Source organism: Microtus pennsylvanicus, chromosome 1 (genome assembly GCF_037038515.1).
Source record: "Microtus pennsylvanicus isolate mMicPen1 chromosome 1, mMicPen1.hap1, whole genome shotgun sequence".
Classification (NCBI taxonomy): domain Eukaryota; kingdom Metazoa; phylum Chordata; class Mammalia; order Rodentia; family Cricetidae; genus Microtus; species Microtus pennsylvanicus.
The window spans coordinates 218,543,616-218,570,644 of NC_134579.1; the positions used below are offsets into that span (position 1 = coordinate 218,543,616).

The window sequence follows — 27,029 nt, forward strand, 5'->3', positions numbered from 1 at the left end:
GAGTTAGTGTGTCATCAGGGCACTGCCTTCGGCGAGGCTGCGGGAAATAGACTGGTTCTATATCTCAACCAAGTACCTGGGCTATGAGATCAAGAGTCTGGTACCCCTTTGTAATTCACCGACACCCCCTTAATTGTGATTTCCTTCACTAGAAATGCCCCTGCGCCCAATAAAAAAAGCCACCCCTTTAAAAGGCCCCCTTCATGGGACAGAAGCTCACACATAGCAGACTTTTAGCGTTCCTTTCTGGTGCTGGCCTGAAGAGTGACATAGCAGGACCATCCCACTGTGGATACCAAAGAGAAGCACTGTGGAATCCAGGTCACGGCTGGACCTGGATTCCCTTTGTTTGCCCACGTCCTGGCTTGCCTGCCAGTCCTGCAGGCTGGCACCTTGCAGAGAGGCTGGGAGGGAAAGCTGCACAGTCTTTGACCCTGGACAGAATCCAGACTCCACCTGTGTTTGGATGGCACAGTGTGTGATCAGGGACCCTTGGTTCTGTAGCACAGCTCTTTCCTGCGGATGGACATCAAGGTAGAAGAACTATTTTTGACTAGCTGTAGATTCAGACTGAGTGAAGAGCCTGACGTGAGAACCTGGGTGCCCTGGGAGAGTGCTGGATGCTCAGAGAGAACCTGCGCCCACCCCACCGCCCTCAGGAGTGGTGGTTTAGCTGCCATGTCTTTTCCTGATCTTGTCTCTAATCAGCTTCTGGTCAACAGTTTGCACTGTTCCTCCTCAGATTATGAAAGATTATCTTAATCCAGTTCCGAAACCCTTTCAAAGAGGGAGTGGCCTCTTTACCAATAATATTATTATTTCACTCAAAAAATCAAAACCTACATGCTCAGAATTAGTACCCAAGTCCTGTCATTCGCAGTCAAGAGGGAAAGTGTAAATTCTGCACAGCTACATGCGATGTGTGCAAGGATGTGCCAAGGAGCTCTGCAGGAAGCTAGTCCCTGCAGACGGGTCAGGCCAGGAAACCATGGGAAGCTAGGGGGCCGGAATGCAGAGTGGCCGTTCTGGTAAACCTTGGCTCCAGAAGCCACAGAATATGATTGCATACCCTAGTGGGAGAAACATGTAGATGGGAATGAGAAGGTAGAGCTGCTGTTAGGGTAGCAGGGAGATGAGCCAGGCAGTCCAGTTGCCCTTCTGACTGCCAGGGTTGCAGGCTACAGTCTCTCAGGTGTGCCATAGGCAGCACCTAGAAAGGGCAGGATGTACGGAGCTGCCTCCTGCCTTCCAGGAGCCTCAGAATCAATTGTTTTTGTGTCTCCAAATATGTCACCCCGCTTTTCAAGAAATACCAGCAAAGTCGTCTCTGCCTTTAAGAGAAGTGCTGATCTCTCTTTCACTGTCGTTCACAACAGAGAAGAAAAAGTAGCCATTCCCAAGTTGTATCTTTGCTGAGGGTCACTGTGCTAGTTTCGGTCCCGACTGGAGCTTTTCTTCTGATACCCTGAGCAGGTGATGCAGGAGAGTTGGTATCTGGCGCAGTTTCAATGCATTGGAAGCAAAGGGACACTGCCTCAGATTTGTGAGAGCTCTGTCCACACCGGGCAGAAGCAACACCTTTCTCCACAAAGCAACAGACGGGCGGTGTGGTTAATGCAAGTCCTCTCACAGACAGAGAGACGAGTTCAGTAGAAGCACAGGCACCCACAGCCCGACTGTACGGAGAGCAAGCAGCCCTCAGCCTGTGTCCCTCCCCGTCCGGAGAGCTTCACGCTCCTTAGGTCTTTCAGTGTCTGTGTCCTCTTTAAAGAAAAGTCTGCAGTTTTTCTTCTTCTAATCAGACTCGTGTTGAAGCTGAAGATGTGCTTTCCTTTAGCGTCATACCCGACCTTTACATCATGGCTGCAATGCTCGTCACAGTGATGCGTGCTGACAGGGAGATTGGGGCTGCTTCTCGGGTGCATGTGTTACCTTCTGTGAAGGTCTTCCACACTTAGCTGCAGACCTTTAGAAATGGGGAGTCTCCTATGCTGTCAGGGCTAACCACTTTGGGTGACAGTCTCCCCGCCCCTTGGTGCCAAGTGGCATGTGTAGTTTCACTAGAACAGGAGAATGCACTTTGAACTTATCAAAACGCAGTGAAGAAGCTGCTTCCCTCAGCTGATGAAAACCATTCGGCCGGCCATTCTAATTCCATTCTTTATTTTCCTCTCTTAGGGTCAATAAATGAGAAGTTGCCCCAGCGGGAAGGCGCAGGAAAAGCAGGTAACTATCTTGAAATGAATTTGCATGATGGTATATAAGATTCTGTCTGATTGCGCCTTTAAATGATCCTCGACTTTAAAGATGAGCTATGTTGGAGCCTGCTACCCAGATCTCCCAGCAGCGTAGATCCAGTCCCACCTTTGCTAGTCTCCTGTGGGTCAGGCAGCACACTCAGGGGTGTTGGTACAGTTTGGTCGGGATCCCCGAAAGGGGCTCAGGACTACTGTGGGTATCTTCAGCTTTAGGTGTGTCAGAGAGTACCGCAGTACACGAGACAGCTGTGATGTGTCAGGTAACACCATGGGTGTGGCAAGTTCAGCTGGAGGCAGGAGTGCTGTGTTCTACCCTGGTGTATCAGGGAACACTACAGGTCTGTGAGGACCACTGGAGAGGTGTCAGGTTGAGCTATCAGTGAACTACATTCGGCTCTGAGTGTGTCCTGCCTGCCCAACTGCAGGTGTGTCAGGGTCCCTGTAGGTGTACTGAGTTCTAGTGTAGGTGTGTTGAGTGACTCAGGGGACATTAAGAGAGGCACCTAGCAAGAGAACAGAGGTTCATTATTTTGACTCCTCAAGCATTCCAAACTGTAGAAGTTAGTGAGGACAGTGCTGGTGTCTGTGAGCAGAAGACAGCTTTTCTCCACGCAGGCACTCTTCTGAGACAGCTTGGGAAGATCTGTCCCTTGTTTCTTGATCTTCCTCAGTGTCCCCCACCCCAGTCCCTGGGACACACATTCTGCTTTAAGTCTTTGAAGTCAGGAGGTTTTCAAGATGAAATGATTTTTTTCTGCATAACTGTAGGCATTTCTCTTCGTTCTGCCGTGGGTTATAGTATAGTAAACCTGACAAAGTAAAGTAAGATGAAGACAGGACAAAGGGAGCTGAGTTTGTTCAGCCACTTTCTCATAACATAAACTGAAAGTGTTAGCCAGGAGCTGGGCTTCTTGCTCTGGAAATAAAGATATTCACAGCGTTAAGATACATGCATGGAAGAAGCACAGAGAGGCTAGGTATAGAGAGTCAGATGTAGAGAGACACAGGGCAGGTGCAGAGAGACCGGGGTAGATACAGAGAGACCAGGGTAGATACAGAGACAGAGACCCGGGGCAGATGCAGAGAGACCAGGGTAGATACACAGAGACCCGGGGCAGACAGCATGAGAATTAGAACATCCTCAGAGGCTTGAGGTGTGCTCTGAGGAGTCTGAAGCAGGCACGGTCATAGATCATTCAGTGTACAGAACCCTCGAGGACTTACGGGAGGGCGCAGTACAGAATTCACTTGCTGGGAGAGCCATGACGAAGTCTTGAGTGGAAGCTGTGCCACTTCCGCAGAAGCGGAAAGCATGAGAGGGCACGGTTTGCATTTAGTAGAAAAATGGGTGCACAAGTGATGACGGTTGCTCCTAGTGCTGGGTTTTAGGAAAAGAAGTGACAGTTTGTTAGTAGATAATTAGCCTAATTCTGAGAGGAGGGAGCGGCATATGATTCTACTGCCTGTAAACATCTCAAGAAAGAAACAGGCCCCTGAACGGAACCCCACTGCTCTCTGCGCATGCGCCTGCACGTGTATGCACATGCGCTCAAGAACATGTTAAGGAATCAGCAGTCCAGGTTTAGAGAGAAAAGAAACAGAGCAGAAATGTGGAGGAGAAGTACAGCTCCCCCACTTTTTAAACTTTCCCTCTGTTTAGGTTGAGTTAAAGCTTTCAGTGGGCATCGGGTACCAGTACACAGCATCCCAAGGGCAGGTGGGGAGCTGGGTGCAGGGCAGCCCACACAGGGTCTGGGCTGGTTGGACAAGACCTGGGCACAGCTCCACCTTCAGGCTGGACATCAAGCATGCCCACCTTACTCTGGGAAGCCGGGCCTGCATTCAGCCATCAGGGACCCTGTGGCTTTGAGAATGTCTCCCCAGGGTGATCTGCTCCTCAGCAATTATACACCAGCAAGAATGTTTCGGGCAAATCCCCAGGAGACTTACCTATAGGCTTCTCCTCTGATCCTTTAAGATACTTAGCATATTAAATTTGTTTTAAATACATTATTCATTTAATTCATTAATTTTGTTTTCTTAGAAAACAAAACAGTTGAACAGCAAACTCCCCCATACTGTCACTGCCAACCCTAGGCTCACGTGTTCCATAGAAGTCATATTGCATTTTTGATGTTTGGGCAGTCATTTTTTCAAGGGATTCTCTTTTGCTCCCCTAAAAGCTTCATGTGGGGCCTCTAGACAGCTGGGGGATACAGTGGGGTCACAGTTAGCTGAGCCCCATGTCCAGCCCTTGTCTTATTTGCTGCTTCTGAAATGATGGGGGCAGACTTGAACTAAAGCAGTGGGGAGAGAGCTGGAGGGACCAAATGTCCACTCACTGCTCTGTTGGGTGCTCTGACCCTGAACCTCACAGGGCATCCACAAGGAGGTGCTTAATACATTCAGTGATGATTATCCTCCAAGAAACGGGGCCATTCCTGTCGGTGCCCACGCTGCCCTCCCAACAACCCCTGCATTAGTTTGACCCTTCCCCACTGCAGCCTCCCATTCCTGTCGGTGCCCACGCTGCCCTCCCAACAACCCCTGCATTACTTTGACCCTTCCCCACTGCAGCCTCCCATGCATGCTGCTTCTGAGTCCCCTCTCTGTGGAAGGATGTGAGGGAAGCGAGGGCTTGCTGGACCAGATTGTGACTCCCAAAGTGGCCTGTGCAAGGGAACACACCCAGGAATGGTCTCTCAGCTCCCACAGTGACCCCTGTGGGTCTTTTCCCTCTTCCCCACCTTGTGGCCTTTGCCTACCAGGTTTTCTTTCCTAAAATGAGGTCCCTCTGCTCACAGTTTATCACTTGCCCCTCACTGCCTGATAATGGCCACTGATTGGTTTAGAATTTCATCCAGGGTTCCCCGTGTGGCCTTGGTTTTCAGGTTCCTGTAGCATATGAGTGTAGCAGCCCCAAGGCAGCAGGTCAATGTTTGCTCTGTGCTGGGCTGTGTTGGGAGGGTCTGTGGGGGTGGTTTGCAAGTCCTGGGCTCCAGCCTGGATGCACACTTACTTAGCTTACTCTCATAATTGTAGTCTCCTTGCAAATCTTTTCCGTTCTGAATTCAGATGATGCTGCAGCCCCAGCATTGGAGACTCAGCCCCAAGGAGATGAAGAAGGTGAGCTGGTGTGGTGGACTGGGCAGGGAGCAGGGAAGGGCGGCCAGGGTTGGGGACGTGGTGTCGAGTCCCAATGGGTACGATGCTGTTCACAGTCTAGACACACACATAAGGATTTTGCCTGGTGTCACTTGTGAACCAAAAAGACTCCTCAACCCAAATTCTACACAGAAAGATAGCTACCGGGAAGGTCAGCAAAAAGACAGGTCAAGTGACGTCAAACTGCTTCTGTAGGTGTAGAGACAGAAGAATGAGGGCCATAATAGTATGCTATGCGCTAGGTCTTTCCCGAGAGAAGTCCCAGCACACACACACACACACACACACACACACACACACACACGCAGCGCGGAGAACAAGCAGGCTCTTTGCTTGACTGCAGTCATCAGTTCGCCGTTGGTGTCAAGAAATCAGGAGGTTGTCTTAATATAGACGCAAAATAATCAAGAGAGGGCTAGCTGTGTGTGGTCGTTTCCAGCGTCACGAGGCACCATTGCTTTTCCTGGTGATTTTCCACATTGCCACAGGGAATCTGCCAAGCAGAATACCTTGGTAGCCAATTTATTGATGAAAATGTATGCATTTACATTGTTTCAGAGGTGTGATAACATGTGCTATCTCCCTGTTTACATAGCTGGTCTTTATGACAGCTATGACAAGGATAGATGTTCACCTTTAATGGATTGTCTGTGGCATTGATTATGTTCTCTGGTCAGATGTGGCCAGCTTTGGGGAAAATGGATAAGGACTACACATTGTAAGAAGCAAAAGACCAGAGGACAGAATCCCACATGCTTCCCAAACATCAGCAGTGGTTGGTGTGTACTGGAGATACTCTGAGCTCCGCCACGTTAACCCGCCATCCTGCACACCCCCAGTCCAGCCAGAAGAACTCAGGGCTGCCTGTCCCATGTGGAAGGGGGTTGAAACCCAGGCACTATACAGGCCCTGTGTTCTCAGGGCAGTATAATGACCCTGCCATGCATAGTCAATCACATTTGGTAGCCAGTGTTAAGGGGATACTTTCCTCAATGGTGTTATGTGAAAGTTATATTTTAAGTTATATTTTAAATATTTTATTTTGTGTTGAGTCCTTTAGGTATGTGAGAACTTTGCTTACTCCATGGGATGTGTTGATGCCTTGGGCTGCTTCTTCTCTCCCTCTTACTCCCTCCCTCTATCCCCTACTCAGTGGTGTGGAGGATCAAACCTAAGGCCTCCTAGGCAAATCACTGCACCACTGAGCTACACTCCCAGCTCATATTGGAGTGTTTTGTAACCCTTAGAACCTGTCTTAATTCAAGCAGCTTTTAGTTATCACTTTCCGATTAAGAAAAAATATACTGAAGATTTTATATTATTGTGTTTTTTTTTGTCATGTGCATTCAGCCACTTTTAGCTGTCTTAAAAAGATGTAGCACATCTTTATTTATTATACTGGGGAGTGAGAGTGGGGGCAGTCAGGGCACCTACCGGGTTCCATAGCTGAGGACTCCATGCTTCCTGATGAACTGTTCGCTGTCTTGTCGTTTCTCTAGATATTGCATCCCGTTATCCCACGCTCTGGACTGAGCAAGTTAAAAGTCGCCAGAACAAGACCAATAAAAACTCAGGTAAATTGGGACCTGGTGTCCTTCTGTGAGGGAGTATTTGATTCAGGAGTTTTACCTTCTGCAAGTTTCTTAAATGTTTTTATTAGCTTCTCTGCATGCTTTGCAGGAGTTCTGTGCAGCTGTGTGGTAGGCTGTGCTTTCAGGCGTGTGTGTGTGGGTGTGTATGTGTGTGTGTGTGCGGGTGTGTGTGTGTTTGTGTGTGTGGGGTTGTTGGTGAGTGCTCTCTTTGAGGCAGTTTCTGGACTGTTCCAGGTAAAAGCCTCTAAATGTATGGCTTGTACCTCTTATGGAGCGGCAGTGACAGACTGACCTTTAGAAGCAACTGCTCTGACATTTTGTAGACAAGCTATGCAGCTTGTTAGTCACCGCCTGCTTTCAGGAGTTTATGGAGCTCAGTGGGTGGTTAGTCCTGCTGGTTTCCTCTGGCCTTTTGTAGAATCTGAATCTGCCCTCTGGGTTAGTGGATAGGCAGCCAAGGAAGGTCAGGGTGACCACAGGAATTTCCTGGGATTGACCTTGTTCACAGGGATGAGAGGCAAGCACTCCCAAGGGCATCCTGGCACACAGTGCCACTGTCTGGGCTGTAGGATCCTTTCAAAGGGCGTTTTTAATCTGCTACTGTAGAGCGCTAAGCTCAGGGTGCCACAGCTCTGAATAGGAAGAATGTACCTGACTCCATATGCAGTGTAAAAAGAACTGGCTGTCAGGAAGGGTGTATCTGGCGGTGTACAACCTCAAATCCTCAGGAGACCCCGTCTGGGACCACACAGGTATTAGACAAGGGGCCTCGTTGCACAAAAGAAGACTTAGACAGAATGGCCAGTGGGCACCACCCCACTAGGCTCCCCATCCATTTTCTCCTGGCCCTGGCTCTGAATGGCTGAGCCTCACCTTGTCCCTGACAGAGACTCTTCAACTGCCAGAGTAAGAGTAGAACTCAAAGATGTCACTGCCAGTTTTAAGTATGCATATGGCAGGAAATTTTAAATACTTTTCCCCTCAGCAATGATTACTATAGACAACTTTCCCTGTTGTTTTAGCTTGATTTCTGTAGCTGTGATAAAACTCTCTGAACAAAAGCAGCATAGGGTAGGAAAGGGTTTATTCAGTTTAAACTTCCCGGTCACAGGTCATCACTGAGGGAAGTCAAGGCAGGAACTCAAGAATAAACTTAGAGACGGGCCTGCTCACTATTCCCCACAGCCTTGCCTCAGGTCAAAGCAATGTGGTAGGGCCATGGAGGATGCTGCTTGCTGGCTTGTAGGCAGGCTTGTTTATGCTCAGCATGTTTTTTATGTAGTTCTGAATCTTCTGCCTAGGAATGGTGCCTCCCACAGTAGACTGGGCAGATATGATCTGGGCAATCCCTCAGCCACGGCTTTCCTCTCCAGTGACTCTAGGCTGTGCCAAGCTGACAGTTAAGGCTAGCCAGAGCACCCAATGTATAAAAAGCCACCCATATGTCTCTCTCATAACCTCAAAAAATGGCTTTATCCAATTCTGTTCCCATACTTACAAAAGTTTCCCTATTCAACACTCTCCTACACAAACCAATTAGTGTATGAGAAAATAACTAAATCATCGCTCGTTTCCAACTTATTGTTTTACTGATGGGTCTTGAGAGCCCCTCATGGGAGAAGCAATATGGCCATGACTGACTTTGACCTGAGAAACATAGAGATGATTATAAACACAGCCACTGGGAATGTGTAACTTGAAGGTACATTTAATTATGCTATGGGAAGAATTTCAACTTAAACAGATAACTTGTAGAACAAGGGGCTCACCTCTCAGACACCTTTGGCCAAGTGTAGGGCCAATTATAACTAATCTTCGAAAACTGAGAATTGAAACAAAATGCCTGAGGAAAGTCCAGTTAGCCTATAATAGCATAGATTATCATAGTTTGTTTTAAATTTCTATATATGAGTAGAATTCAAGGCAGAGACGTTAAGTTGATTTATAGACATTGGTTGTGAAGCCATTAGGGTTTGTGTGTGTTTAACTGTTATCATCCACTTTCTGAGGGTCAAGAAGGTGGCTCTACATGGTATCATAGGATAGTAAACGTAGTATTCGCAGAAAAGCTGTGAATTCTCTTCGCCTTTTGTGTCCTGGCTATTGTTAGCACCGTGGGAAGAGATTTATTTGCATTTCATTTCTATTTTAAAAGCCACCTTTACTTACAATTATCTATGTAGAGATGTTTATTTAATCAAACGTTTAAGGGTTGGAATGTAGATTGGAAGCAGAGTACTCTCTTACCAGGCTTTTATCCCAGGGTGACAAAGCTACTCTGAGAGTGGTAATTTATGAGTTATTACTCTGTATTTAAACACTGACTTATCTCATTGTGATTCTTACAAGCTCTCTTAGAGCAGACGGCAGACTGGAAAGGCACTGCTTTCCTTGTATATGAAAACTATACACATCAATTAGCATTTCTTCCACGAGCTAATACTAAAATTATTATATTTTACTACAAAATCTGTAGGGTACCATGGTGTGTATGAGACGGTGAGTGTGAACCAAATGGGCTTCCGGGTAAAGAGTAACAACAGGAACCGTTCTTGAAAAGAAAACACAAGGGGGCCCTAGTCTGTGAAATTTACACATAGTAGCTATGTAAATACATAAGAAATATTTATTTTCTAGGCCGGGCGGTGGTGGCGCACGCCTTTAATCCCAGCACTCAGGAGGCAGAGGCAGGCGGATCTCTGTGAGTTCGAGACCAACCTGGTCTACAAGAGCTAGTTCCAGGACAGGCTCCAAAGCCACAGAGAAACCCTGTCTCGAAAAACCAAAAAAAAAAGAAAAAAAATATTTATTTTCTAAATTAGCAGTCTTGTGTTCCATGGGCTCTCATGGTACTATTGTCTTGCTGTTAAGCAAGTAAGCAAACAAAAAACAAACAGATAAATTGCACACACAGACACACATACATACACACACACACACACACACACACACACACAGAGAGATTTTCAGTGCCATTATACTTGGATAGTTGGACCTTTTCTTCTTGGTTGGCTCACCTAGTAAGAGAACAAACTGATGTACACTAAGTGAATGAATATGTTCTTAACTTGATTTTTTCTAAAAAGTGCATTATTCTTCAAATTTTCTTGTCAATGTAAAATGGAAGTTGCTTCACTTCCTTACACTCTTGAATCTGAATCATCTTACTACACATATTAATACTTATTTTTCTATTCATGGGAATATGTATTGATTGATCACAAAGTGTTTTGGATAGGAGGTTTTGTCTAAATGACCACGAACTGGATGCTTACTCTGACAATGCTTCAAACTTCTCTCCGTGTCTACAAATGAATGATTAGCTGGAGACATTTTGCCATGGGGCACGTGTGGAGTCTGGAGTTGAGTGTGAACTCAAGAAATGTCCATGGAAATGCTCTGGCAGAAGGATTAGTGCCCCAGGGAAGGGGTACTGGGGAAGGGGTGGCTGGGAGGCTGTGTACAGCTTGCTTCAGGTCAGCAGAGTTCTCTGACGATCAGAATCAAGCTCACACGTGGAGCAAACTCACCGTTCTGCCCGCTCTGCTCCCGGTGCCTGAGCTGTAGCTGGGAGAAGTCACAGGGATGTTATCCAAGGTAAGAGGCCTGTTACTTCTAGGGGAGCCTTTGAAAGGACCCGCAGGCTCTGCTAGGGCAGGGGTTCTTAGTCAGCACCTGCTTTCTGGGCGCAAGAGCTCTCTGGAATTTTGCAAGTTCTTTGTGAGGACTTCATTGGACAGCTGCAAGTCAACCTGCCAGTTTTTCTCTCCCGGGATGGACACCAGGCACAGTCACTCCGCACAGCTCCACTGAGTTCCCTCCTTCTCATAGCGAACATTTCCTTCCTCAGTCTCTTTTAGCCAGTGTGAGTTAGAACTACCATCAGCATCCAGCCAAGGCATCTCGTAAATGGTTGACTGCCACTTTAAGACGAGAAAATTCATGCAAAGCCTGAGAGAGACTGACCGCAGCTGTCTTCTGCATTCACGTGGTCTGGATCAGAAGCTCCCAGGTTGTGAGCCCTGGGAGGAGGGGCTTGCCTCTACCCCCTCCTCATCTGACCATGGTCAAAGGTGATATATACAGTGTCCATTGCCTGGGGGTTGACAGATTCAGTTCTGTGGCCAAGGATAGAATCATTTCAAAATGGAGCCAGACTGGATTCAGACTGGCAGAGACCTCCTGAGACACCCTCACTTTGTTTGTTCCCAGAGACTGTGGCTAGAGAAAGGTGAGGTTGAGTTTATCTCTGGAGGGAGGCAGAGGCGCTGGTGTTTGTTCTGAGCCTTGTCATTCTACCTAGAGTTCAAAATCTCAAGGTAACGGGCGGTGGTTTTGTGTCTTTGGCAGCTGTAGCTCCTACCATCTAGATGAACACCTATAGACCTCAAAGGGACCCACTCCAGTGGACTCTGGCTTGAGCCCAGGACCTCCACAGATGGTCTTGTTCGTTCAGGACTTCAGGAGCCAAAGGGAACTCCACATCAGCTGGGGTTGCTGTGGCTACCTTTCACTTTTCTTACTCCTACATGGACACTGAAATATTCCAGGCCAAGTGGGAGCCATGTGGACTTCAGGCCAGTCACCCCAGTGGTACTTACCAGGGTCAGAATGGAGTTCACGGGGTACAGCATCTACAGTTGTCCCCTTTGCTAGCTGTGAGAGGAGAGAGGGGGCCTGACTCCTCTCTCCATCAGGAGGATCATTCGAGGCTCCTTATGAAGGCTCCAATACACAGAGTAGCCTGGCCACAGGAAGAGAACCCTCTTGTGAAAGGCTACAGCCAAAGCCTGTGGCAGATGAACTGTGGTGGGCAGAGTGTCCATGGTCACCAGCTACTAACTCAGGGGTGAATTCTGAGGGCTGTGGCTCCCTGTGACTGGGTAATCTCCTCAAGTCACGCCTCCCAGGTCAGGACACTGTGGCTTTAGTTCCAGCTGTCTGCACACAGCACTACCTGGGTACCGGCCAAGGACCAGCCATCTCCTGTACCAGGAGGCCTTCTGGCTACAGCTCCCGTGTTTGCAGCTGGACCTCCCTCCCACTTGTAGTGAGAGGTGGTGTATCTGGGTGCTAATTATCTCCCTGCCTTGTTTGTAGCACGATTAATAAAAACCCAGAGACAGAAATTGGGGCTCAACCTGAAGGTCAGAAAAGCAAAACACCAGTCACTGGCTCTTACCTCAACCTCAGTCTGAAATGATGATCCTGCCTCCAGGAATCTCAGAATGACACTGTGTCTGAGAGCTGTCTTCTCCCCTTTTATAATCCTCTCTAGTGCTGGGATTAAAGGCGTGCACCCCTGGGATTAAAGGCATGCACCTCCCGGTTTCTATGACAAACTAGTGTGGCTGCTGGGATCAAAGGTGTGTGTCATTGTCATCTGATCTGTAATGCTGACCAGAGGGGCTGTTTCACTCTCTGATCTTCAGGCAGGCTTTATTTATTAAAATACAGATGAAACATCACTACACTTGTTTATGTTTTAATGCAGGATGGAAGATGTTGAGTATCTGTTTTGTTTTTCTCTCCCTCCCTGGCTCTTCCAGCCGCTCTGGAGCTCAAGGCCGAGCCTCTGCAGAGCTCCCTGTATCAGTCTTGCCTGCAGCCTGCTGGACAAGGCTAGTCGCTCCATCTCCCTCAGGCCTCCCCCACCTTTCCTGGTCTTTCTGGGTTTTGCACAAGTTGGAGCAAACATAGAGGCCTGGGTTGTGTCATCTTCAGACACCTCCTCCCCTACTCTGTCCCTCCTCAGCAGCTAAACACTTCTATGGCTCCTGTCCAAAAGGACATCCTTGATGGTCACCATGTCCTGTGGTTTTATGTGACCCCATCAGTGGAAATATTTTCTGCCTTATCCGGGATTGATAACTTTTGCTTTATTGCACATATTAAAATTAATGCCAAAAGATAATTATCTTTTAATTTTGCTTTAAATCAAGCTAAATTGCATTCCCTAGGGGAAAATAATATGAATTACATTTCTGTTGTAACTTTTAGGTTTTTCCCTTTCCTCATGTTTTTTTCAAAAGCAACATTATAAAAGCATCAAAACACCATTTAGACCCTTAAGTTATAAAGCTTTGGTCATTTGAAGAGATCAAAATCTATAAATTACATAATTCCCATTAAGTGTGGCTGTAACCATGCATGATTTTAAAGTGTTCATTATCCTGCCTTAAAATGTACATGACCAAGTTGATTTAATTTCCCTAGCTATACAGGGGTGTGTTAATTTCAAACATGCTTAATCCTCAGATTTCAATGTCCAATCAAACTGTAAATGATCAGAGCATTCAAAGTTCAGAAAGAAAAGAAATAAAGGTGGTGAAATTGAGTGGGTGCTGAGTAGGCTGGTTGGAAACACTCCAATGCAGCTCCGTGGAGAGAGGTACGTTTGACTTTAATCTCTGAAGTTCAATTTGCCACTGAATCACTAGGTCCAACAGGAGTCTCCCATGGAGTCTGGGCTATGCAGAATGAACCTGAATTAAACAAGCATGGCCTGCTGGTGTTTCTCTGCTTTCTGGCTGTGGCTGGGGGAAAGTACAGGGATTGTGTTCTGGTGGGTCTGGTAGAAGCCCGCTGGACACAGGAAGCGGTTTGAGTGTGATAACCGAAAAGAGGCAGTCTCCTCAGAGCTGACCCTGCTAGCCAGGCCCCGTGGTCCTCCTCATCAAACCCGGAAGAGTGGCAGGCATCTGAAGAGGCAGAGGAACATGATGAGGTCTTGCAGACCAGAAAACAGATTTTTCCAGATTCACCTGGAGTTCATGGACTGGACAGCCCAAGGATGTGTGGTCCTTCTACGGGCAGCACCCAGCTAATGGAGCCATTCACCTGATGGGCATCGGGGCTACTGTGGCTTAGGGTCCTCCAGGCCTTGGGAAGCACAGAGAGGAGAGGCTCCAGGCTGAGGCTGCCTCTCACCATGGGATCCGGACAGAGAATGTGGCCTCTTGAGGAGGTGATGAGGTCTACCCCATAGGGAAGCACTAGTTCTCGGTCCTGTTGGATCATGCGTACCCAATCAGCAAGTAGGAAGTGAACTGACATCCAGGTATGTGTGTCGCAGCTTAGTGCCCAGCTTGGCAGATGGCAGGGACCAGGGCTTTTCTAGGAACGCTTGTGTTTTCCTGTGACAAGGTGGCTGATTCAGATGTTGGGGTTACAACGACAGGGTGAAAAGTGCTCTGATAAACGCACCAAGGATTTACCTGGAGCCGTGAGCTCGGCGAGGCCACCCTTCACCACACAGGCTGTGTGAAGGGCCGGGTGTGCATTCATGCTTGAGAACAGAGCTTCACAGAGGAAATTTTACCACGAGTTGGAGAACATGTCTGACCCGTCAACAAGGGAGGCTGCTTTAGGAAACGACCACACAGTTGACCTGAAGTTAACTGCCATGCCTTCATCTGAAAGGCCAGCTCACTCAAAGTCAGTGTCCTTGCGTATGCAGCCACTTTTCTCCTTCACTGGGGGATGCTAGCTAACACTTTGTGTTGGGTGGACAGTGGAAAATGTTGTGATCAGTCACAAGTATTTCTCCAAGCCCATCTTCCCTGCAAGGGACAGAGTGAAATGTCTTTCCTTATCACGTGTAAGCCACTGTCTGATTCAACATGCGTGCCAAGCATGAGGCATCAGTACAGTCACAACAGGTTGACCAACCTACACATTTGCAAACAGAAAGTGGTTAGAAGTATTTGATGTACATACATGAGGACTGGAATTCAAACTCCCCAGAGCCCATGTAAAAGCCTGATATGTAGTGTGAGCATCTGTAATTTCAATGCCCCTACAGGGAAGTGGGAGATTGAGACAGGAGTTCCCTGCCCAGTTAGACTGTGTAGACAGTGGAAAAACAACAAAGGCAGCCTGTCTCAAGCTAAGCACCATTGAGGGCCAGTACCCATGGTTGTTTTCTGACCTTTGCACAAATGCAGGGGCACACATGATCATATTCATATACATGAATGTACATGTGTATACATACATCCATACACCTATATACATAAATACCCAAAACATGATAGAACATTTGCTAGGATTTTGATTTATTTCCAAGAATCACCTAGTGGTTGTGCATACACATGGATATGTATAACCAAACATAGGCTAAATCATTGTTTATTCAAAGGCATCTTTTTGTTTCAGACAGAACATTTCCTAGCCCCTTCTTGTCCTCACACTGTTGTCTTCCCCTTCGATATGTCCATGTCCTACATAAACACTGTATAAGAGTTGTGATCATGTTTTTGTTTAGAACCATCTGAATGTGTTGCTCAAGTTCACATCACCAAGGTGGTGCTATGATGGGGGCCACTAGGAAGGTGCTTAGGTCTCTAGGTAGGGCTTTATGGTAGTATTAGAGCTCTTATGGAAAGGCATAAGGGGGCCCCTGTAGTAGTGTCAAGGAGTTCCACAGGAGCCCAGAATGGAGTATAACAAAGGTTTATTTATTTGGAGATAAACTCATAGTAAGGGTAGCCACCCACAGTTTTCTGAGTGCACTGGGAACTGGAACTGAATCCAGCAGAAAAAGGGGCCATACACGTTTTTCTTGTCATCTGCACTTAGAGTACACGAGACCATCTTTGATCAAAGTGGGCCAGTATCTTAAAGGCTATTGGCTGAAGGTGTTCCCACAGCAGGCCCCCTGTTCCACTATCTCAGGAACATATGGAAGGCACCATGTGTGAAGGAGAAGATGCACTCTGACCAGATATGAAGGCTGTCCATTCTGATCTTGGGCTCTAGACTGTAGGGAGTCAGCTGTCCATCTGCCCAGGCCCTGATGCTCTTGTTAAGGCAGAGCACCAGCTCAGAAGGCTCTCACAGTGCTGAGGAGAGCAGAGTTCATCTTTCGTGCTTGCCGCTGCTCATGCACCTTCTGTAGATGCTGGTGGGGGCTTCTAGAGCCTGCTCACCCACCCTACTCTTGCAGGTAGCCCCAGGGAAAGACATGAGCTCTTAGTTCTCATGTTGCTGCCTCTGAAGTCACCCTGATGATACATTTTAAGCTTTTCCTTGGTGTGTTGGAAGTTAATGATTTAATGATGAAATTTATGAGCCACCAAACTCACCATTACTGGTGTGAAGTTCTGAATATATTTAAATGCTTCTGATAATCTCACTGGATATGAACATAACACTACTCTCAGGAAGGCTATGAGAGTAAGGCCTCTGAGGCATTCTGGGTATGAGTCTTTGACACAGGATAGCCAGACACATCACCCTATTCTCTAATCTGCCTTCATGTTTTCTTGGTGGTATCCTTTGATGCCTGGTGTTTTCCTTTGGGTGGATCCTGTTCATGTGGTTTTTCTTGTCAAATTTTTCCATTTCTTGTCAAATCTCCTTCTGCAGAATGCTTGCCTAGCTCTGTCCTTTGTGGTGGTCAGTGTCAGTGACTAGGGTCCTTGAACAGGGATTGGTGGAGCTGCTGTTGGTTCAGGAGCCTTTGTGCCCCTGAAGGCAATGGGTCTTGCCATCAAACACCCCATGGTCACTGGAGCCTTATCCGATGTGAGGTCCTTAGAAATACGTGGTGATGGTTTTCATCCTTCTGACATCTACATCATGGCTTCACTGCCTTGTGTCCCCGCTGCACCTGTCCATGTGATCCGTCTGCTGTCCTTATTGTTTAGACAGGACCTAGTCACTTATATTTAGAAACAGGCAGTGAAGTTTCTCAGTACCATTTCTTCATGACGGCTCTTTTTTTTTTTTTTTGTATTCCACTGTTTATCTGTTCACTTTCTGGCTTATGTCTTGGTTGCTTCCAATGTGGAGCAGTTTTGTTTACATACAAGTCCGTGTAGATTTATATTCACATGACATGGCTACATTTGTGGGTACAGGATTGCAGTAGATGTCTGTGTTTGACTTTGTTTCCTCCAGTGGCCGTGGCCTTCTAAAATTCCACTTACTTTGGTGAATGTAATGGTTTGAATGAGAATGGCCCCATAGGCTCATATGTATGAATACTGTTTGGGAAGAATGAGGAGATGCGGCCTTGTTGGAGGGGGTGTGTCACTGCAGGAGGGGCTTGGATAAAACTGATGTCATCCCCATGGTCCCCTCTGCCTCCTGCTTGTGGATCAAGATGTGAACTCTCGGCAAGTATAAGCCCACTAAACTATCTTTCATAAGTTGCTTTGGTCACGGTGTTTTATCACATAGTAGAACACTAACTAATCCTGAGGTTGATATCAGGGAGTGGACTATCGCTGTGATAGACCAGACCATGTTATCTTTAGTTTTTTGGCAAACGTGCAAGACTTTGGGACTTTAGGCTGGAAGAGCAGAGCTAACAAAGCCCTCTGACATAAAGACACAGAGCTACAGGATTTGGAGTTTTCCCTCCTGAGTTTTTGTCTTGCTTTGTTCCAATATTTACTTCTTATGCTCTGCTTTCTCCTTTCGGGAAAGGAGATGCATATTTTGTGTCACTGTATATTGGAAGTATGTAATTTGAATTTTGATTTTATAGGGGGTTACAATAAAGAGATTGCCTTGAGACTTTGGACTTTAGGCTTTTAAACAATGTTGAGACTGTGAAAGACTGGGAACTCTTAAAGTTGGGCTAAATAAATTTTGCATCATGATATGGACACGGCCTGTGAGGAGCAGGGAGTGGGTTGAATGAAAACGCTATCTCTGTGTTTTCTCGTGGCTATTGTGAGCTCTGGAACCGTGAGCCCACTTAAACCTTTTCTTCTGTGAGTTACCTTGGTCTTCGTGCTTTATCAGAGCAATAGGGATGTAGCTAAGACAGGGTGTTAGCACCACGTTCCATGTCTCGCCAGCCTTTGGTGCTGTCACCCTTCCGGGCTTTAGCTGTTGTCACAGGGGTGTAGTTGTGTGTCCTGATTGTGTTGACTGCAACCCCCTTACAGTGCTTGAGCCCGAGCACCATTCTCTAGGCTCCCTTCATGCCTGGATGTGCTCCTCGGTGAGATGCTTGTGCAAATATTTCATTGAGTTATTTACTTACTGCATTTTAAGCGACCTTCCTATGTCGGGATGTGCTTTGTAAACATTTTCTCCGTGTGTGTGGCCTCCTTTCATCTGCTTTGCAGCATCTTCCTGGGAGCAGATGTTTTGGTTTGTAGTGAAGTCCAGCTTCAGCTGACTCTGTGTTCACGGCCTACTTGTGTCTGAGAGCCAGCCTGTCCCCCTGTGAGTCACTGACCACCTCGCTTTCTTGCTGCCAGGGCTCCTTGACCCCAGGTAGATAGGCATATAAAACAGAAATTAAAATCTAACATTTACTGATTTGTTATTTAGTAATCGTGATAAAATTTATTTTTAATTTAGTTCTCTGACGTGCACATGATTTTACTATTTATTAAAACTAAGAGAAATTTTGCATTCTGTGCTGTGGATGTGCTTGCTTAGTTTTACATAGAGTCTTGGCTGAATATCCGTTACCGTGGGATGTAGAGGGGCACCTTGAAGGTTTTTTTTTGGAGATGATCAATATTCTGATTTTATAATTGTTAGTGTTGAGAATATTGCTTCTCATAAATATATGATACAAAATGTCAGAAATATATTTAAGACTATTTCAGAAATGGTTAGGAATTCTGTTCTTACACAAAGCCACTTAATTTGTATACATGTACAGGTCTGCATATATATATATATAATGCTTGAGTGTGCGTATGTGTATGATGAGGGTATGCATACATACATATACATATTTATTCATTTATGAAACTTTTAGGCTGAGAAATGATGGTGCGTAAATATTCCGCCTTTTCCCCATAATCAAACCCTTATGTTCTATCAGAACAGAAAACCTTGTAATTTTTGACATATGTCAGTCTCGAATCTGAGAAAGGAGTTTCAGATAGTTTTCACTGGTGTTCTTTGGTATAATAGTGTCTTCAGTAGGGTTACTATTGCTGTGATGAAACACCATGACCACAAACAAGTTTGGGAGGAAAGAGTTTTTTTTTCTTTTTGGTTTACACTTCTATATTTCTGTTCATCATCAAAGGAAGTCAAGACAAGAACTCAAACAGGGCAGGAACCTGGAGGCAGGAGCTGAAGCAGAGACAATGGAGGGGTGCTGCTTACTGGCTTGCTCCTCATGGCTTGCTCAGCCTGCTTTCTTATAGAACCAAGGATCTTCAGCCCAGGAGTTGCCCAACCACAATGGGCTGGGCCCTCCCACATCAATCACTAATTAAGGAAGAAAATGTCCATAGGCTTGTGTACAGCCTGATCTTATAAAGGCATTTTCTCAATGGAGGCTCCCTCCTCTCTGAGTCCTAAGCTTTGTGTCAAACTGTGTAGAAGGAACAGTGGGCTGTGTTCCTGCCACCTATGTCATTCTCGGGGCGCCTCTCCTCTCTGCTTACTCCCCTCTGTCATTCTCTGGGCACCTCTCCCTCTGCTTACTCCCCTCTGTCATTCTCTGGGCACCTCTCCCTCTGCTTACTCCCCTCTGTCATTCTCTGGGCACCTCTCCCTCTGCTTACTCCCCTTCCCTATGTCATTCTCTGGGCACCTCCCCCTCTGCTTACTCCTCTATGTCATTCTCGGGGCGGCTCTCCCCTCTGCTTACTCCCCTATGTCATTCTCTGGGCACCTCTCCCCTCTGCTTACTCCCCTTTGTCATTCCTAGCAAATCCAGTTCTGAATTTTTTTGTTTCCCTTCGAATTCTTTGATCATCTCATATAGGTTTTGTATAATTGAAAAGAGAACCACAAGAGATTCCATGACTGATGAGGACAGCATGTATAAAAATTAAGCACTGTAATCAGTTCTAGGAAAAATTGAAAACCCACACGGAGAAACCTTTGGCATGTGAAAACATCGCTGATTTCAGCGTGATCTCAGAACCCCTCCGAAACTCAAATTATGGGGCCTCACCTCCCCCAGACCTGTGGGTCAGAAACCTGGGCAGGAAGTGGGCAGCCTCAGGGCAGCTCTGATGCTTCCTGCTGGTGCCTTTCTTTGAGGTCACTGGGTGTTGGCATTTCCATCATGGCACGAGTCATGAGCTGGTGAATACCCACAGTTAGTAATCATCACAAGACTGAAAACCAGCTCTGTGTGAGAGAGGATGATAGATACTTGGGTTTTGTGCATACACAGGCTTCAGGCCAACTTGGCCCCACCTATGGCCGGCCTCCCTGCAGCCTGACCATGGACCTTTCCTTATATATCTGTTCTCCACCCATACCCCACCCCCACACACCCTGCCTGTGCCCCTTGACAATTCCACACCTGCACAGATCAAGTACCTCACCTGTGGTGTATGCTGGCAGTCAGGAGTCACATACAGTCACATGCCAGAGCGGGAGTAGATGCTTCCAGAAACAAGTCCTGGGGTTAAGGAGGCATTTTCTGAGAGAGTCTAGAAAATGCCTTAAAAAGATAAGAATGAAGCTGGAAGACTTGGGTCCTAGCCCGTGACACCCGTGTGTGCACAGCCGACTGTGCACATAGCAGTTTTCCTGTGTAGCCAGCATGGACTAGCTACCACCAGGGTGGCAGATTATTTCTCTATAGGTGCCAATGCAGGGTTCCTATAGGGGGCTGAGTGTAAGTGGGACCCTTGTGTTTCTAATCCTTCACTGGGCGTACTTCTCAAAGCAGCAACAAAGGCTCAAGACTCAGGTGCATGCACAGATAGCATTCAGCCTGTATGGGCCTTGTACTGCAGCCTTGCCTAGGCAGTGGAGGCACACACGCTACCCAAAGTGGCCCGGTAGCAAAAAGCATCCAGCTGCACGAGAAACTTCACACGGCGATGGAAGGAAAGATCAAGTCTGGGATTTACTCCTGAAATAAGGGAACGAACATTCCATGACACACTGTCAAGGCACAGGGAGAGGGTCTGCAGTGTACTGCTGGGAAGGACTGTGGGCTCAGCTAAGGAAGTAGGGCACTTCCAGCCTGCCAGGTTGTGCTGTGATAGCCACCAGGACCTTGACACAAGTCATTGTAGGTAAGCGAACCAGTCCACACTCACCAGACTAGCAAGCAGGATGCAAGTAGAAGTGTGCACACACACACTGTGTGTGTGCATGTGTGTGTGATGGGGTAGCAGGCCAGAGAGTGGCAGTAACACTTCAGGGGGCCACCATGATGCTCACCATGGAAGCCCAGGAACTCAGGGAATTCTGGCCTCCCAGACTGCGTGGGACCAAGTCCAGAGGAAACAAAGCTCTATCTAAGTTAGATCTTCTCGTGGTGTGATTTCACACTGGCTTTTACCCAAATCTGCTGGACACACACTGAACCGAAATGACACACTCTGGTGGTCTCCTCACTTCTTAATGAAAACCGTCTCTCTAACAAAACCAGCCTGTTGGGGCCCACGGTGTCATGCTATACAGAGGGAAAGGTGCATACAGAAAGTCAAACTCAGAGACACGGCAGTCCATGCCTGTCTCGTGCTCTGTCCGCAGTTCATGGGGAGAATTCATTGCTCAGTAGAATGGGGGAAGGGGAACAGCACGTCCTCTTGGAAGAACACAAGATTGCGTGTACACACGGACTGTGTACTGGGCAGGAAGCTCTGTCCTGCACGGCATTTCTGTGTCATCCGATGTGAGAAATGCCAAAACAGAGAAAAGAAATTTTAGGGGCTTACTTGGTAATGGCATGTGAGAGTATTACAGAATGAGACAGGAAGGTGGAAGGGCACCGTGGGACACTCGGGTAAACACACGTGCCTCTGGAGAGCCTCAACCCGTGTCTTACTGCCCACAGCTACTCCATAGCTCTGGGGAGTGCCTCCCCAGGAAGATCTCTGTGGCTCTGAACTCAGCCACCGTGCACGACTCTTCACTGCTTCAGACTTCCTCACAAGATGTGACAGAGTGTTCTTTCTTTCATTTCTAACGTGTTGGTTTTGAAATTAATACAGTGGTTTTGAGATTCAGTCTTGATGATGATATATGTGTCTCACATTCTTCCCTCTTTGTGATATATACATACAACTTTATATTATTGCATACAATATGTAATACTTTATCTGTGTATTTTTTTCAATTCATAGAGAAGCAATTTAAAAAATCAGGCTGGGACCTTGGGGAAGATCCTGTGTCCGTTCTTTCACTGGCTCCTTCATGACCCTGTGCTTTAACTTCTGGATCAGTGTCTAGGATGGGACAGTGGTACCAGAATTTGCTCTGCTGGGAGGTGGCCCTGTGAGCTCCAGGTCCTACATGTCCCACCAACATTTGGCTTCGGTGTTTTTAATTTGGAGCATGCACGTGTGTGACATCTCTGTGTTGTCAGAGTTGCCATTTTCATGATGACAAGAGATGCCACCCTCTTTGTCTTTCAGTTGATGGCTTGCTTTCCGAAGTCTCGGGGAATTTCAGATGGGGTTATTTGTGGTTTTACTGATGTGAAGAATTGGGGGTCTTTGTCAGATGTGTGTCTTAGGAATATTCCCCCAATCTGTGGTTGCCTTTTACTTTTTAATTGCATCTTCTGGTGATTGTTTTAAATTTTAATGAAGCCTTATTGGCCCAGTTTTTGCTCTATGGTCAGCCTGTCCCAAAGACACGGTGGGGGCAGTGGCATGGTAGGGTACTTCTAATGTCTCCTTTAAGTCTTTGCATTTCAGGATTTAGATTCCTGCCTCTCTCATCTCACATAGTTATTGTGCAGCGTGAGTCTCTTCTCTTTAGTTGGTCTACAGTCGTGATGCTCGGCCGTGATTCCTTGGGGAAAGTTTCTCTTCCCCGTGAGTCTCTGGTTCCTTGTCAGCATCAATCAGATCATCAGTCCGCGTCTGTTGCTAGGGGACTCTTCCTTCTTCTCCATTCTTCTCTTTAACTATCATATTCTGCCGTCTGGGTGAATGACTTTGTAGTACCTTTCCAAGCATGGCGACATTAGTCCCCTAACTGTGGAGGCTTCAGGCTTCACTTAGGTTTTTGGAATTCCATATTCATTTTAGAGTCCACGTGTCAGTTTCTACCGAAGAGCTTCTTCATGCATTATCTCCACTAATTAGTTTAGAGTAATTGACTTTATCATGTCCCCAAGTCTTCTTACCCATCTACATACATACTGTACCTCTCCATTTATTTAGTTAAAAGTTGCTTTTTCAGTAATGGCATTAAAACTGTCTTATACCTCTCATTATGACTTTATTTCTAAGTATTTTAATTTTAATGTTATGACAAATTTATAATTACCTTTATTTTGCAATAATTTACTCATGGCATATAAAATATGAATGATTTTATATATTCATTAGTAGTTTTTTCTTTATAGATGTTTTAGAGTATTTTATGTATACAATAATGTTGGGTGTATTTAAAGATATTTTTATTTCTTTAATTAAAATCTTCATTATATTTTCTTTTTAACCTTGCTGCCTTGCCCAGGACCTTGTCTTGGGATGCTAGAGGAACACAATTTCCACATGTCAGTTATGGACATTTAAAGAATGTGTCCTTCACTTCAGACAAAGTTTTTCAGACTCCCAGTTTCCTAAGAGTTTTCCCTTTAAGTAATGAAGCTATTTACCCTAATGAAAACATATCAGTAGGAATACGGTCTGTCCTTGGGGTACAGCACCCAGACAACCCCTGGAAAGGTTATTGAGTGTTGCCTGAAGTGTTCTCAACAGCCTCTCCAGTTTTGCAGTCAGGGAATCCTTTTCCCTAAGACAGGCGGGGTTCCATTGGTACCCCCTTTCTTGAGGTGCTGGGGGAGGTCTGCTAGTTAGGCTGATGTAATAAGGCTTTATGGATGAGGTCACTTAGAAATGACCCAAGGATTTCTTTTGGAAGGCTATTATTTCAACTTCAGGGTACAGGCCCATTTTGTTTCTGGAGACCTATTTTCTGATCTATGGGTGACACCTTCTTGAGATGTCTTCACATGGTGGGAGAGGTAGATGAGCCCCTCTGACCAGCTCTGGGTTCTGACCTGTGACCTAATAGGTCCCATTTCCTAGTTCTATCACCTTAGAGGTGATTTAGGTGCATACACAGTGCACATGTGCGTACACACACACACACACACATACACACACACACGAGACCACCTTTTACATTAGAAACATGAAGCCTTGTGGCCAGGTAAATCCAAATACGGGTCCCACTGCCTCTTCCATGATACCCTCACTTTCCTCATTTTGCACTGAGTCAATATTTTGGAGGGTTTAATTCATGAGTTAAGTAATAAATGAAAATCAGCTTTACTTGATTTCTCCTTCAGACTCAACTTACAAAGAAATAAAAAGATAGAAATAGACTAGTCCTACCAGGACTAATCAGCCATGGGCTAAGCTCAATGCGATGGCCATTCCATTTAACATTGCCTTTATTTTACAGTGAACTGGCTGTGCAGCAGGAGCTTCAAGAGCGGCCTGTGCAGGTCTCGGCAGTGGTCAGGGCTTGGGAGGAGTCAGGAGGGGAGGTGACCACATTACGAACTGCCTTCTTGCATTTTCTTCTCTTTATGAAGGTCTCACTCACTTATTAAAGCATCCTCTACCTTCATGGTGGCTTATCCTGCAAGAGACTATGATTGCATCTTTCTGGCAGCCTGGAACTTCCAATGTGTAAACAGATTGTCAAATGCCAGCTCCGGCTATCTACACCACTCTAACACCCATGCAAAGAAGACTCTGCCAGAGCAGCTTCGGTATTTTACAATACGTGCAACAAATTGTAGAGTTTTTAAATTCAATCAGCTTCATTTTGCTTATGAGGCTCTTTCAAATATGTCATAAATTTCTCATCGGGACATTTCAAAAATTTTCCATTACCAATCCCATAGACACAGCCTGTCCTTGGAATGGAGCACCGAAAATACTTTGTGGCCAGATAATCACACTGTACGTTCTAGGAACTAATGAAATTTTGAACGAGTGCCAAGCAAACCTTAGCTGAATTGAAGAGGTTTGCACTGCCGAGCTGCTGCACGCAGAGCGGCCGCTGAGCCCACAGGCCGTTCCAGTTACTCTCACAAGGATGGCCCAAATGGGTCTGCAGAGAAGGGTCAACTGTCTTCAGAGACAGCAGCCCGAACCCTTGTGTTGCTTGGCTCCTTGAATGGCAATCACAGCCTTGATGGGATTTGGGAAGAGAGACCAGAATCAATTTTATTTTGTGCCAGCTTCCTGGTGGTAGTTGGGGAAAGACTTTATCAAGATCCCAGCAAGCTCAGGTACACTTCATGTGTGTATCTGCACATTTCAGGTACACCCACAGTCTACAGAGAAAGTGAAGGTCACATGGGGAACAGTAAAAAATAGTCAGTCAAGGCTCAGTGTCTTAATTTCTGTTTTGCATTTAGGGAGTCTTTGAGTTCCAGCCACGAGGCTTGAATGATCCCCACAGGCTGAGCTTATCCTACAAGATGTCTGTTTGGACGTTTGACTGCTTGTTGTTCGGTAGTTTTTCTGAAGAGCAGCTTAGGGGGAGTATTTGCGAAACACATCCCTTCCTGTTAAGACATATGATGCTGTGGCTTTCAGAAACTAGAAACTGTGCTTGGTGATGTAGTTTGCTAATAGACAGATCGCAGAAGCACCTATAGATATGCCCTCAGAATCACTGAACGAGCGAACCCCTCTGTGGCTTTCTAACTATTAGTTATCGTATCTAGAGACGTACATGCACAGGTCGTGAATGCCAAGTGTTCTTCCAGCACTGTCACAATGAGGAAGGTGACAGCAGACGTTTATGAGACCCAGGCAGATGTCTGGGTTGTACTGCTGTCTCCTAGTCTGAAGAGCATCACCTGGGCTAGGTTCCGCCCTTTGTACCACGCCTGCTGCCTGTGACTGGGTCAGCACTGGGACAGAAGCCACGGTGCCCCATATGCTTCCTCATGGGTTCTGCGGACATCACAGTGTTCAGTGCCTTCCGCGCAGGCTTGGACATAGTTGTTTTGTCCCACTTGTCAAGCTGTAGAGATTTTCTCTTGTGCGTGGTGTTCTTAGCTTGAGTGAGACCTTCTCTTGCTGCCCTTTGTCTGAGTGAGACTGTATATGGCTGCTCAAGGGTTTTTGGTTTCTTTTCTCTTACTGGTTTAAGCCCCATTTGGATTATTGGGAAAGCTGATGTGTGTGTGTGTCTGTGTATGTGTATATATGTGTTATGTATGTTTATATGTGTGCATGTGTGTATGTATGTGTATATATGTGCATATGTGTATGTTATGTATGTTTATATGTGTGCATGTGTGTCTGTGTGTATGTATATATGTGTTGTGTATGTTTATATGTGTGCATGTGTGTGTATGTATGTGTATATGTGTGTTTGTATATGTATGTGTGTGTATCTGTGTGTTTATGTGTGTGTGTGTATTTGCTCCCAGTTTATCTATCCATATTTTTGTAGATGCCCCTCAGATGTAAACTAGTGGTGGCTAAAGCCAAGAAGAAACTGAGCCTATAACCTGAGAAAAGATGACTTTATGTCCTGTAGCCCATGCCTCCTGTAGGGAAGCGGGTGTTTCCTTCACAGGAACCTGAAAACAGTAACAAGTGTTTCTCAGGGAGTATGTGCGGGCTTAGGAGGTACACAGTGTGGCTACCTGCGAAGAATCACATGTTCTTGTCCTCTTGCATAAAGCCTTCCAGCCTCGCAGTAGATGGCTGCGAAGGTAGGAGGGGACCTCCTGTCTGTCCTTAGGCCTGGTTCCCACTCGGGTGCTGCAGCTGCGGCTGTCCACCGGGTGCCAAGGCTGGCTCTGTATGCCTGCTCACCACGTGTCTTCCTCTCCCTGCAGCCTCCTCCTGTGACCAGGAGCACCAGTCAGCTCTCGAGGAAGCCAAGCAGCCCAAGAATGACAACGTCGTGATCCCCGAGTGTGCCCACGGTGGCCTCTATAAGCCAGTGCAGTGCCACCCATCCACCGGGTACTGCTGGTGTGTGCTGGTGGACACTGGGCGGCCCATTCCTGGGACCTCCACAAGGTAAATGCATTCTTTCAGGATGAGACATGGGCTCACGGAGCCAGGAAAACTGAACATCACCCCCTCCTGCTGTCCCGCTGCCAGGTTCTTCTGGCCAC

General features: G+C 46.5%; 1 protein-coding gene across 2 annotated transcripts in view; it reads left to right on the forward strand.

Annotated features, from left to right (window-relative positions):
- Smoc2 (SPARC related modular calcium binding 2) overlaps positions 1-27,029 on the forward strand; it is a 132,609-nt gene that overhangs the window by 69,151 nt on the left and 36,429 nt on the right. The window contains exons 5-8 of one of the 2 annotated variants that reach the window (XM_075951434.1): positions 2,179-2,226; positions 5,301-5,384; positions 6,923-6,997; positions 26,745-26,931. In XM_075951434.1, coding sequence (XP_075807549.1) covers positions 2,179-2,226; positions 5,301-5,384; positions 6,923-6,997; positions 26,745-26,931 — 394 coding nt within the window. The remainder of the gene's footprint in view (positions 1-2,178; positions 2,227-5,300; positions 5,385-6,922; positions 6,998-26,744; positions 26,932-27,029) is intronic. The other variant, XM_075951440.1, reaches the window with a different exon arrangement.